Below are 11,863 nucleotides of genomic sequence, written 5' to 3' on the forward strand. Positions count from 1 at the left end.
AGCCTCTGCCACTCCCCCCTGCTTGTGCTCTCTCACTCCCTCTCTGTCTCTCAAATAAATAAATAAAATCTTAAAAAAAAAAAAAAAAGGTAATATTCACGGGTTCAAGGGATTTGGATCTGATATTTTTGGAGAAGGGGAGCATTTTTAGCCTACCAAACTCATGTATAAAAAGAGCAAGATGTCACATACTACCTTCTGGTGTTTCCTAATGAATCACCTTTTCTGTAATCTCAACTGGTAGTTTTATTAAAGGTTTCCATTGCTTGTAATGGCATAAAACCCATGAGAATCAATGTTCACTTCTATATAAATGTGAATTTGGACCTTTCTGCCAAGTAGGGCTATAAATGGCTTTCTTGCTGGGCTCCTTGAAAAGCTTTCTGATCTAGCATTTTTATGTGGAGATTGGCTCTATCATAGAGGATCAAGTGTAATTATTTGGACCTGGTTTTCAGTTGCTTATTTCTAGCTGGAGATTTCCAGTTAGCACCAGTTAGGAACTTAGGTCTTCTATTCATTCCTGTTAAGGAGAATCACTTCTAGGAATTAACCAGTTCCACTTTCTCTAGCATGGTACCCAGGCACCCTCCAAGCTGCCACTCCCTGGGCTGCTCCAGACTTCTCACCTCTTCTGGGAACCTTGAGCTCTCCAGACCTGACTGCTCTCTGCACACATGATGGTGCCAGCCCTGATAGAAGTAAGGAAGGGCACATAAAGAGGAGTCATTTGCCTGAGCTCATTCTTCAGGAGCACGGGACCTTGTGGTTTTCCAAGTGTTAGCTTATAGGACTTTCTGGTTAACCTACATGGAACCTTAGAGACCTTACCTTTCTGAAGTGTTTGGCTTTCTGCAGCCCCTTTTCTCAATGAAAATCTGCCCACGATAGAGACTTTTTGGCCAGTTCAGTTTCCCTTGCTTCTTCTGGACAACAATTATCCTGTCTAGAGACTGGGACCTTTAACAAACCCATCGTGTTGTGGAGAACCAAGGAACGTGCTGCATGTCTTCCTTTCTCCCTGTCCCTTTTCCCAGCTGACACCAAGATAATTTGGTTACTCTCTTCTTCAGTGGGAATTTCAAACCTGAGATTGACTTTTAAGGCCCACCATGGGAGAGATGAGTATAAAAGACTAATGTTCTGTGTTCTTATCAGGACCATAGGGAACTGGATTTATAAAGACCCTCAGAATGAAGAGATGCTCCAGAACATTCTAGCCCATCTTTGGCCATCTTTGGTCTGACAATTTGATTCTCTTAACACTCAGTCCTGTCCATGTGTACTTTTGTGGATCTACAGAATGTACACACAATTTGAGGGAAAAAATGGTCAGATTCTATGTCATGGTTGACTCCACCAAGGATGGTGTATCAAAGCTCCCACTTCACCCCAGGTTCATCCAAGACACTCATAATGACCCTTTGTAATATTTGAATGCTTAAGAATTATATCTTGCCAACACACACACACACACACACACACACACACACACACACAATATCATGGCCACCCACACAAAAAAATCTGAAGAACACTGAGGTTTGTGTAAAATCATGTGGTCAAATGATGAGGAACTATAAAAATGCCTTCATCTTTAAAGAGATTAGCCTGAAGAAAATAGTTGTCTGCTAGTCACCTTGGGACCAGAAAGGAATTGCCCTCAGCCTTGATCCAAGTAGAAACTCCTTTCCCCTCAGTCCGCCTTCTTTCCTCTAAAGTCCTACAAGAAAGTTTGTACCTGATATACAATGGCAATAGTATAAAAGAAAATATAAAACACAGGTTTTCTTTAGCTTTCCTTTTATAGTGAATGCAGTATATAAAATGAGCTATTTCTTTGAATCCTTACAAGTTCTGGCCAATAGTGATTACGTCCTAGCCAGGCCAGACCACAAAATGGCATCTGTCTGCGCTAACCATCCCTACCAACTGACTTTTTACATTATTAAACTCCTTAAAATTGGAGCAAATATCTTGCGAATTTCTTAGTTGCCTAGAATCTCATTGAGCTTTCAATAGTGAAGGAGAGTACAGTGGAAAAAAATGTGACTTCTGGAGTCCTGTGGGACTAAATTAAAAACTGGGCTCTCCCACTTGTTGGCTGTGAATGAATTATTTAAATTTTCTTACCCTCAGGGTTTTTTTTAATCTGTCCAGTGGATATAATAAGGCCCCTAAAACAAAATTAAATAAAATGAGTTACATAATATGCCTTGCAGAGTGTCTGGCACATATGTAGGGCTCAGTAAAAGGTACTGTTTGTGTTTTTGTTAAATAAATGGGTTAGAAATGTCTTGGATCGCCTTGTTTCTACTGTTTCATGGTATAAACATACTTTATAATTAAATTTTGTAAAGCACTTTTTAAGTAGCTTATTCATTAAACAAATTTTTATTGAAATGTCAAGCATAGGATGATGAGCTAATACTTATTTACAAAGCAACTGGAAGTAAGTTTCTGCAGTATGCACCAAAATTCCAGCCTAACTATTTCTTTGCTTTATGAGAAAAGATTTATTTTATTAGGCATGTTTTAGAAATTGCTCATTGCTTAATACTTTCATGCCATGGTTCTTTATTAAAAAAATATGTATAACCTTCCACCTTAACCAGAATCCTCTGATGTCCTAGTAAAGAATTGGCTAATGAGGACTTAGATACTTTTCTGAAAGACTTTGAAAGGCTCAGGGCATGCCGGTTCGAACGTTAATATGGCAAAAGATCAACTAGGTTAAGTGTATATATACAAGTGAAATGTTCTTCCATATTTTAATGCAGAAATGTAGGCTCTGAGAGATTAAATGTCCTGCATAAATGCCACAGAGCTGAAAGTTGGAAGCACTTATATTTGAATGTAGGTCTGATCAACCCATGGTTCCAATTTTACTACACTCCTCTGCTTCCATTTTTATATTAATGTGTGTCCTCTTCCTCCTTGGAGGAAGAAGAGTAATCATTCAGGCAGTTGGAGCCAAATAGTGTCCAATACAGTGCTCTAGGAGAAAGGGTTCTTATCTTCAAGTGTGGAGATCTGGCTTCTGGTCTCAGCTCTGCTCCCAACTAGGCCAATGATTGGGGGGGATGGAGAGGAGTTCCCTAATTCCACCCTCTCTGAGCTTCTCAGCAGCCTCTCAGCTGTAAACTTTAACCCAGCACAGAAAAGTCAGTAGGGCCCTTGGCCTTCTTGAAGCCAAATCTATCCTTCTGGCCTCTGACAAATACTTTTCTCTGTGATTCTGTAGGAACCAAGGATGTGAAATCCAGAAGACTGAGATCTCAGAGACCCAAAGGGGTGTTATCGTATTGTCATTTCAAATGAAAGGACTACTCAGGTCATTCTGCACATACTTGGTCATCAGAGAAAAGAAACCATTGGTCCCTTCCTGAAGTTGATATAGTAAAACACTACGGGATTTACTTTTTAGAATTATTTTTTTAACTTTTTTATTTTGAGATAATTTCAGACTTACAGAACAATTGCAAAAGGGTACAAAGTATACTATTCATCCTTATTGCCCAAATGTTAGCTTTTAACTATCTGCTTTATCGTATCTCTTCTCTCCTCCTCTCTCTCTCTCGCACACACACATGCACACACACTTCTGAAATTTTAAGAGCCAGTTGCAGGCATGATTAATCTCTATATACCTCAGCTCATATTTCTTTAAAACAAGGCCTTTCTCATATAACCACAGTATAATTTTCAAAATCATGAAATTAACATTGATACAGTGCTATTATATAATCTATAGATCTTATTCAAATTTCACAAGTTGTTTCAATTCATATCCTCTAGGAAAAAAAGAATGTCCAAGAATATCCTAAAGGAAAAAATCCACAGTGTAAAACATAGCATTTAGTTCTTAGGTGTCCTCAGTCTGCTTTAATCTGAAAGCATTCTGCAGCCATGCTGACTTCTGTGATGTGGCCATTTTTTGAGGAGAACAGGCCAGTTATTTGTAGAGTGTTCCTCAGTTTGGTTTCATTGGACATTTCCTCACAGTCTGATTCAGATTGTGCGCTTTGGTGGGAATGGCATGAGAGACGCCGAGTTCTCCTCCAGCCTCACGTCAGGAAGCACCAGTGCTCACTCCGCCCTGTCGCTGGTGATGTCCCCCACTTAGGTGCTCTCCTTCCGGTTTCTCCTTGGCGAACTCACTATTTCCCTTTCTGTAATTAAGTATTTTGTGAGGAACTACTTTGGAACTATTGAAATACCCTGTTTCTCAGCACAGCTTAGCTCACTAGTATAAGCAATCATTTTTGGATTCTTACCTGTGAAATATTTATTACTGTAGTGATTGCCAAACAGTGGTTTTGCTCATTCTGTTTTTCCTTCTGCATTTACTAGTTGGAATTCTACAAAATTTAATTTCTAATGACATTCCAGAAAGACTCCATCTGTAAAAGAGAAAATATCTGGGCTAATCTAAATCCGTGGGAAATAAAAACCTCTCCTCTCCTCTCCTCTCTCCTTAATCTCAGAGCCTAGGTATTCAGCTAAGTGGCTTATCTATCTATATTTAATACAGCAGAAATATGCAGAGCTGTTGGAAGTTGACCCTAAGGCCACTTTCTATTCAAAATTCCTAATCCTGTCTGAGATCCTTCTCTTGAGGTTTACCTTACACTTTTCCCTATAAGTATTGGTCTTCTTCTCCCTTTTCCAGCCCTTGCCACCAAACACACACATACGCACACACACACCTCAGAACCTGGTTCTTATTTATTTATTTTTAAGTAGGCTCCTTGACCAGGGTAGAGCCCAACACCGGGTTGGAATTCACAACCCTGAGAATAAGACCTGAGCTGAGATCAAGAATCAGATGCTCAACTGACTGAGCCACCCAGGCACCCTTGGAATCTGATTCTTAAAGCTCTCTGTCATCTATTAAAGACTCTACTCACCCCAAAGCTCCTTCAGGGCATGAGTGCCAAGTTGACATTCCATAGCCACACTCATTCCCTTTTGCTTCTAGCACTTTCAATTACCTGCTGTCCAGTCTTGAAGCTCAGACACTCAGGATGAATCTAATTCGATTTTCTCACTCTCCAGCATAGAATGAGTAAATACATTATTCACAATTTCTCATTTTTGGAATTACTTTTTGGAAAAATAACTGATAGCAGACCTCTCCTCCAGGAGTCTTCCAAAGTACACAGCTATGGTTAGGGCTCCTCTCCAATTAATTTCTCTCAGATTTTTGACCTTCATCTCAACTGCTCTCATCTTGAGAACCATTCTTTCCCTGGGACAATCATTCTTCATCCTGTAGACATCACAAGACCCTTAGATTATTCTAGTAACTTATGTATTTTGGGGGGAAGTTAATTTTTACTTAAACCAAAGAAGCAAAGGACAAGATCACTTCCAAGAAAATTTTTTCCTTCTGGTCAGTAAACTATGTTACTTTTAATATTAAGAAGCTGGATATCTCTTGTCTTATAATAGTATGCCTCTTTCAAGCAGAATGGGAACCTTTAGGAACCACTCTCCAGTCCAAAACCCATGACACTGTCACTTGTTTTTAGGAAGAGGAATACATTTATGATGAATATTTTATCATAACTCTTTAGCTAAGAATAGAAATAGTAGGACTGCTAAATAAAACTAATATTTTTCCCCCAGAAACTTCTAGGGAATCAAGTCAGTGGTCACTACCAGAAATTACCTTTGGGGAAACCAATTCTTCATGAGTGACCTTGCTTCTTGATGAGGAAATGTTGAGAAACAATACTTTCTTCTCCCCCCTTAAAATCCCCAAATGACAGCATTTCCTTGCCTTGCTCTTGAATAGGAAAAAAATAAAAAACTCAACAGTTTTTGGACACTCTGGAAACAGGAAGCTCATATTCTATGGTAACTCACTAGACCAAAAGCCTTTCTAGAACTCTGATTCCAGGTGCATCCATTGCACCAGTGTTGAGCCAGAGCAGTACACAACCAAGCTTCTGTTAATTAATACAGTATTTCCAAATACTGACTGATGAAATAAACTCAACTGCTCTGTGAATTTTATGATAATTTATCCTAGACCCTTCTGACATGGACATAAACACCTTGAAAACAACCTACCTATAAGTTCAGATACTATCATAGAAGGCAGGTCAGAAAAAGATGTGACCTATAGGAATGAAAGGGTGAGACATTTTAGTGACCTATAGGAAGGAAAGGGTGAGACATTTTATCTCAAGCCTTCCCTTCTGTGGTTTGAGATTTAGAACTTTCAGTCACTGTTGTTAGGGGAAGGACTACCCACAAGGGATCTGGACAGTAAAACACTGGGTGGGGCCCATCTCTATCAGTTGAGCTAGACAAGACATTGATAGGCAACAGGCATCAGGGGCTTAGATTAAATCTTGAAAAATACCCTACGTGAGGTGGGAAACTCTGAACATCAAGGAGAGTAAGAACTGCAATGGAATGAAATACATCATATATTAAAACTCATGAGTTTATAATAATCCCAAAACAAACAAAACAAAAACCAATGGGTATGTTTGCATATTGGAGCCACAGGACTCATTTTTCTAAAAATTGGTATAAAGGGAAAAAAATCGAGTATTTATCCTTTCTTTCCTACATATGCTGTACCTCAGTGTAGCCAAGTAGCTGATGAGGGAAAGTTCTTCTTTATAGAAGAATTCCAGAAAAGAATGAAGAAGGAATGATTAAAAATATCAGTGCCTTGCCACTGCAAAAATAAGGGACTTAAGCATTCATATCAATAACTTTATAAAACTATCAGGTGATAAGGCTGGTGGGGAACTTTAAAATAGATAGATCAACCTGGCAACACTTGAATTCAACTATTAATACTAACATGTCCAAAAGAGAAACAGTCTTGTAATGAGATGCAGAGGAAATATAAAGTACACCCTGTAAAACAGTCTTAACAAAAACTTAAATCTTATTCTTACTACATTTCTAGATTTAACTACTAGTGTGTTGGAAATATAGGTGACAGAAGAACATGTTTAACAATACCATTGGGATGCAACCAGCAAAATCTAGAATATAGGAAGCTCTGTAAGACAAATGACCCAAACTCTCTAACAAATTAATTACAAGAAAAAAAAAATAGAGAAGGGAAACCTATAGACTAAGAGACTCCTATGAAAAGCATCAAACAAATGTGTTGTGGGGACTTACTAAGGATCCTGACTCAAACGAACCAACTGTGTAAAATACACAAACAAAAAACCATGTACTAGATCATCAGATATATTTGAACACTAATTGAATATTTGATAATATTAAGTAACTGTTGATAATATTTAGATGTGATGATGGCATTGTGATTATGTTTTTAAAAGAGCCATCTTTGTCAATATTTACTACAACATTTACAGATAAAACAGTGTTTGGGGTTGGCTTCAAAATAAGCTACTGAGCACAATGTGGGTAGGAGTATTACATAAAATAGGATTGGTTCTGAGTTGATAGTTTTTAAAATTATCAGAGTGGCAAATGAAGGTTCATTATATGCTTTCTATAATATACAAACCATAGCCTTAGATATCTCAAAAGCAATGTGTTTTCTTTCTCTGATAAACTATTTTTGCCATTGAACACTGAGTTTCACACCGACAAATAGGTTACCACATTGTTAGTGTTCTTGTGTTTACATAGATATGTGCCTAATTTGAGCATGAGAATAAACCCTGAAAAAAACTTGTATCTCCTTCAGTTGGGATATGTGTTAGTCCTCATATTATCTGGGAAGGCAGGGGCTGATTCTTCTTCCTGTCTGCGCAGGTCAGTGAACGGCTGATATTATACCAGCATATGGACCATGAGAACACCGGCTGGACTGCAGAAGACTCTTTCACATTCACAACGTCCTCCCCACCAGCAGCTCTAGGTCCTGAGGAGTTTCGTATTACTATTTCATATGAAATTACTGAGCCTGGTCGGCAGAGTCGTTTGCTTGCAAATACAGGTAAGGCCACTAAAAGATGTGGTCAGTGGTTTATCTGTAATTATTAAAGTAGGGACAATTTGGAAATATTATCCTTATGAATTGGAAATGGCATGATATCAACCTTTGAAATAAAATGTATATGGTTATAAAAATGTATTTCTTTATGTGTGCTCTTTCTCTGAGACTCTTTTTCCTCTCATAAGCTTTAATAGTTGTAGTTAGGGGGAAAATGGAAAAGTAGCTCTAAAGGATTTTATTTGTAACTCCAAATGGGGACTTTACCATGCCTACTATTGGAAACCATTTATAGAAAATGAAAATAACAATAGGGCAAGTTCCTGAAAGGAAAGGGGTATTGAAAGCTGCACCTGTTTCTACGGCAAGAGAAGGTCCAGTGGTAGATAAGTGAGAAAATTAACATTTTAAAAGTGAATCTCAAGATTTTAGAATTCTCTTGCCTGAAATACTGACCTAATAGTTAGGATATGTATACTTAAAATACAATTTGTTATATGCATTGTTACCTTGAGTAACTGCTAATTCAGGTTCTTGAGCAACACAGGGGTTTAGAATAATCCACTAGGATTGGGAAATTTGAGAGAGAAAGAGCTTTTACAGGTGACATCTGAAAGTTCTAGTGAAATGCCACTTTGTTCTTTATATTTTCACAGGAGCTGCTGTCAAGGAGGGAGACAAAGTTGTCATTGATCAATCTAATTTAGATGCTTCCAACCTCTTGTTGAAACTGCCCAAATCTCAGCGATCTTATTATGAAATCTGGTTCCAGGTTACGTCTCTTCCTCACCATGGAACCATCATGGTTGGAGAGAGGAATATTACCAAAGGAAAACCCAACTTCTCTCAGTATATAGTTAATAAATTTGGAATCCTATACCTTCACGATGACTCTGAATCTCTGGCTGATAATTTTACCTTTGCTGTTTGGCCAAAACAAAAGAGCAAATCCACCACCAAACCAGAGGCCAACTTCCTTGAAGAGATGTTTAACATCACTATCTCCCCTGTTAATGACCAGGCACCAGAATTAAAGACAAAAGGGCTTCGGTTGAAGGTTCTGCAGGGGAATAGTTTGGTTGTGGGTCCTGAAAACCTAAGAGTGGAAGATCTAGACAGTCCTCCAGAGGAGATCAGATATATGATCATCCGTAATCCTAATAATGGCATTTTAGCAATGGCTCACCATCCAGACATACCTGTTCACCATTTCACGCAAGCTGACATTGATAACTCTCAGGTATGGTTTATACAAAATGGAAGCCCATCTTCAGGTGTGTTTTACTTTAGTGTGACTGATGGCCAACACCGCCCACTTTATAAGCTCTTCCACCTGGATGTCATCCCCATTTCCATCACCCTTGTGAACCTCACGGACCTACTTCTCCCACAAGGCCAGACAACTGTCCCCATCACCAATACTCACTTATCAGCAATGACCAATGGGAAAAGCCCTCAAATCACTTACAAGATGACAAGTCCCCTCGAACATGGGCATCTGCTTATTGAAAACCAGGTGGTCATCAGCTTTGAGCAGGAAGACCTGCATTCAGGAAGACTCTGTTACCGTATGACAGATCTCACGGCCTCAGAGGACCAGCTGTATTTCTCACTATTTACACCAGAAAGCAACCTGACGGGACAAATGCTGAACATCAGAGTGCAGCCTTTACTGCGGATTAGGTCAAACCTGACAATCGCCAACAGGGTGGTTTATCCGCTGAGAAGAAAGGACCTTGATGCCACTGAGCTTGCTAATAGGACTAACAGTGATCCCAAATTTGAAGTGACCGAACCCCCTGTCCATGGGAGACTTGTACGAAGAGTGGGCCGAGGCACAGCGATGGAAAATGCTACTCTGTTCTCTCAGAGGGACATTGACCAAGGGTTGTTGATGCTTCATGCACATGCCAACCTAACAGACATCGATATGCTGAATGACTCCTTCACCTTCTTGCTCAGGGCAGACCACGTACAGCCAGCAATAGGTCATCTTGCCTTCAGCATAGTGCCACCTGACCCCTTATGTTTGCAAACCTTTACCCCTGATGTTTCCTTATTAGTCACTGCCCATAACCTTGTGACTTCAGATCTCTCTCGGGGAAAGCCTGTGGTTTCCCCAGGACCCACGGCAAAGACAGAAACTCTGGGGAAGCTGGCCCAGACCAGGCAGCAGGAAACAAATCCCTGGGGACAACACCGTGGTGAAGAGCCTACTCTGGATGGCAAGGCCTCTCCAACCAGGGTCATTTGGCCACTGGACACTACCAATGCCAGGCCTGGAACACCCACCCAGCCCAGGGAGAGCAGTTACCCTTTGATGGTCATTGTACCCTTGGCTGTGGTGGTCTTCCTGCTGATAGTAACTGCAGTGGCCTTGTGTGTCTGGCTGCTGGGCCAGAAGGTAGAAAAGACAAAGCCTCTTATCAAGCCCCAGACTAATCTGGAACCTACAACCCCAAGTCCTAGGCCAGAAAGGAGCAGAACCGTTCCCACTGTCACAGTGACACCCCTTCTAAAAAGCTCCAGCAATCCCCCGGTCAGTCTTTTCAGGGACCCACAAAGTGAGCAAATGGTTTCTCCAGCCACTGAGCCAGTGGAGAAATGTGCTCCTTGGGAGACATGGATGAATCTGGATCCCGATATGGTCAAGCTCTGCCGACAAACCAACCCAACCCTGAAGCACAACCAGTACTGGGTGTAGACTGAGGGCTTTTGTTCCTGACTGACCACCTACTGTACTGGGATAGGCACTGGGATATAAGGTCAAAGAAATGTTAGATCGATCCGCTGAGGAAAGCCCAGCCCTGACAGTCACTCAGTGCTCAGTTATGGCGCCGTGATGAGATGGGAGCAAGTGTTTGTTGTAACTCATACAACACTCCTCTGATGTGCTCCACAATGAGCTTTGTCTGCCTTCTTGGGGACCTGACTCTGAGTATAAGATTTTGTCAATATTCAAATCCTTTATCAAGGTGCTACCAAACATGCTGGTCCAACTGGGATCAGCAGTATTAACTTGGGTGCTAAAGTTAATGGAGGAAGCCTTTGGATATTTTTTCACTAAGGATTCATTCTAAGTGAGTCAGCAAGGAAATGCAGGAACTGTTTCAGCAAGCAGAAGAGGTGATTTATCAAATCAGCAGGTTTATTCCTAGTGTACTTCTGTAATGTCTTTTCCTCCTTGGGGTCTCAAGGTTTGACTTCCTAGGACAGGAAATGCCTTGGTGCTCCAGATAGTAGAATAGTCTGACCCCCCTTTGAAGGTTTTCACTGAGCATATTGTGTTCCATCAAGAGGCTTTATCTATTCTGATTTGTAAAATCAAACCTGTGGTACAAATATGATTTGAAGCCCCAAGAAATAGAAAAGTCTGTTAAATATTTTGTGATGCCTCAATTTGGCTTAACTTTACAATGAATTGAAGTAATGGCAAATTTGTATTTGACTTGTCTGGTTGAGCCTACGATTGGCAGATTCAGGCTTCAGTTTCTGTAATTGTAAAATGAAGATATGAGTACTTGTTTTAGTTAAGAATGCTTTGGGTTGCAAATCACAAGACATTAGCTATGAGTGGTTTGGATTGGGGGTTGGCAAACTTTATCTGTGCAGGGCCCCATAGTAAACATTTTAGACTTTGTGGGCCCCATATGGCTGTTTATTTTTAACAACCTTTGTTTCTTAACAACCTTTTAAAAATGTAAAAACTGTTCTTAGTTCCACAAATCATAGTTTGCTAGCTATTGATTTGGCTAAGCAAAAAAAGTGTTGAATTATTTCAACTAACAAGCAGCTTACAGTGGACATTCCAAGGCTGGTTCAGTGGTTCAAAGATATCATCAAGGACTGAAGCTCTTTTGTTCTTTCTGCTTTACCTTCCTCAAGCTGTTGGCATTTAATTTTTTTTTCTTTCTTTCTTTC

General features: G+C 40.0%; 1 protein-coding gene across 1 annotated transcript in view; it reads left to right on the forward strand.

The window, feature by feature from the left end:
• Nucleotides 1-11,568, forward strand: part of LOC111141274 (chondroitin sulfate proteoglycan 4-like) — a 48,260-nt gene extending 36,692 nt beyond the window's left edge. Inside the window, exons 6-7 of the mRNA XM_022493724.1 lie at nucleotides 7,762-7,945; nucleotides 8,599-11,568. Of these exons, the coding sequence (XP_022349432.1) occupies nucleotides 7,762-7,945; nucleotides 8,599-10,646 (2,232 nt within the window). The 3' untranslated portion in view covers nucleotides 10,647-11,568. The remainder of the gene's footprint in view (nucleotides 1-7,761; nucleotides 7,946-8,598) is intronic.
• The last annotated feature ends 295 nt before the right edge of the window (nucleotides 11,569-11,863 follow it).

This window comes from Enhydra lutris, unplaced genomic scaffold, assembly GCF_002288905.1.
Source record: "Enhydra lutris kenyoni isolate GAN:26980312 unplaced genomic scaffold, ASM228890v2 scaffoldscaffold5, whole genome shotgun sequence".
NCBI lineage: Eukaryota > Metazoa > Chordata > Mammalia > Carnivora > Mustelidae > Enhydra > Enhydra lutris.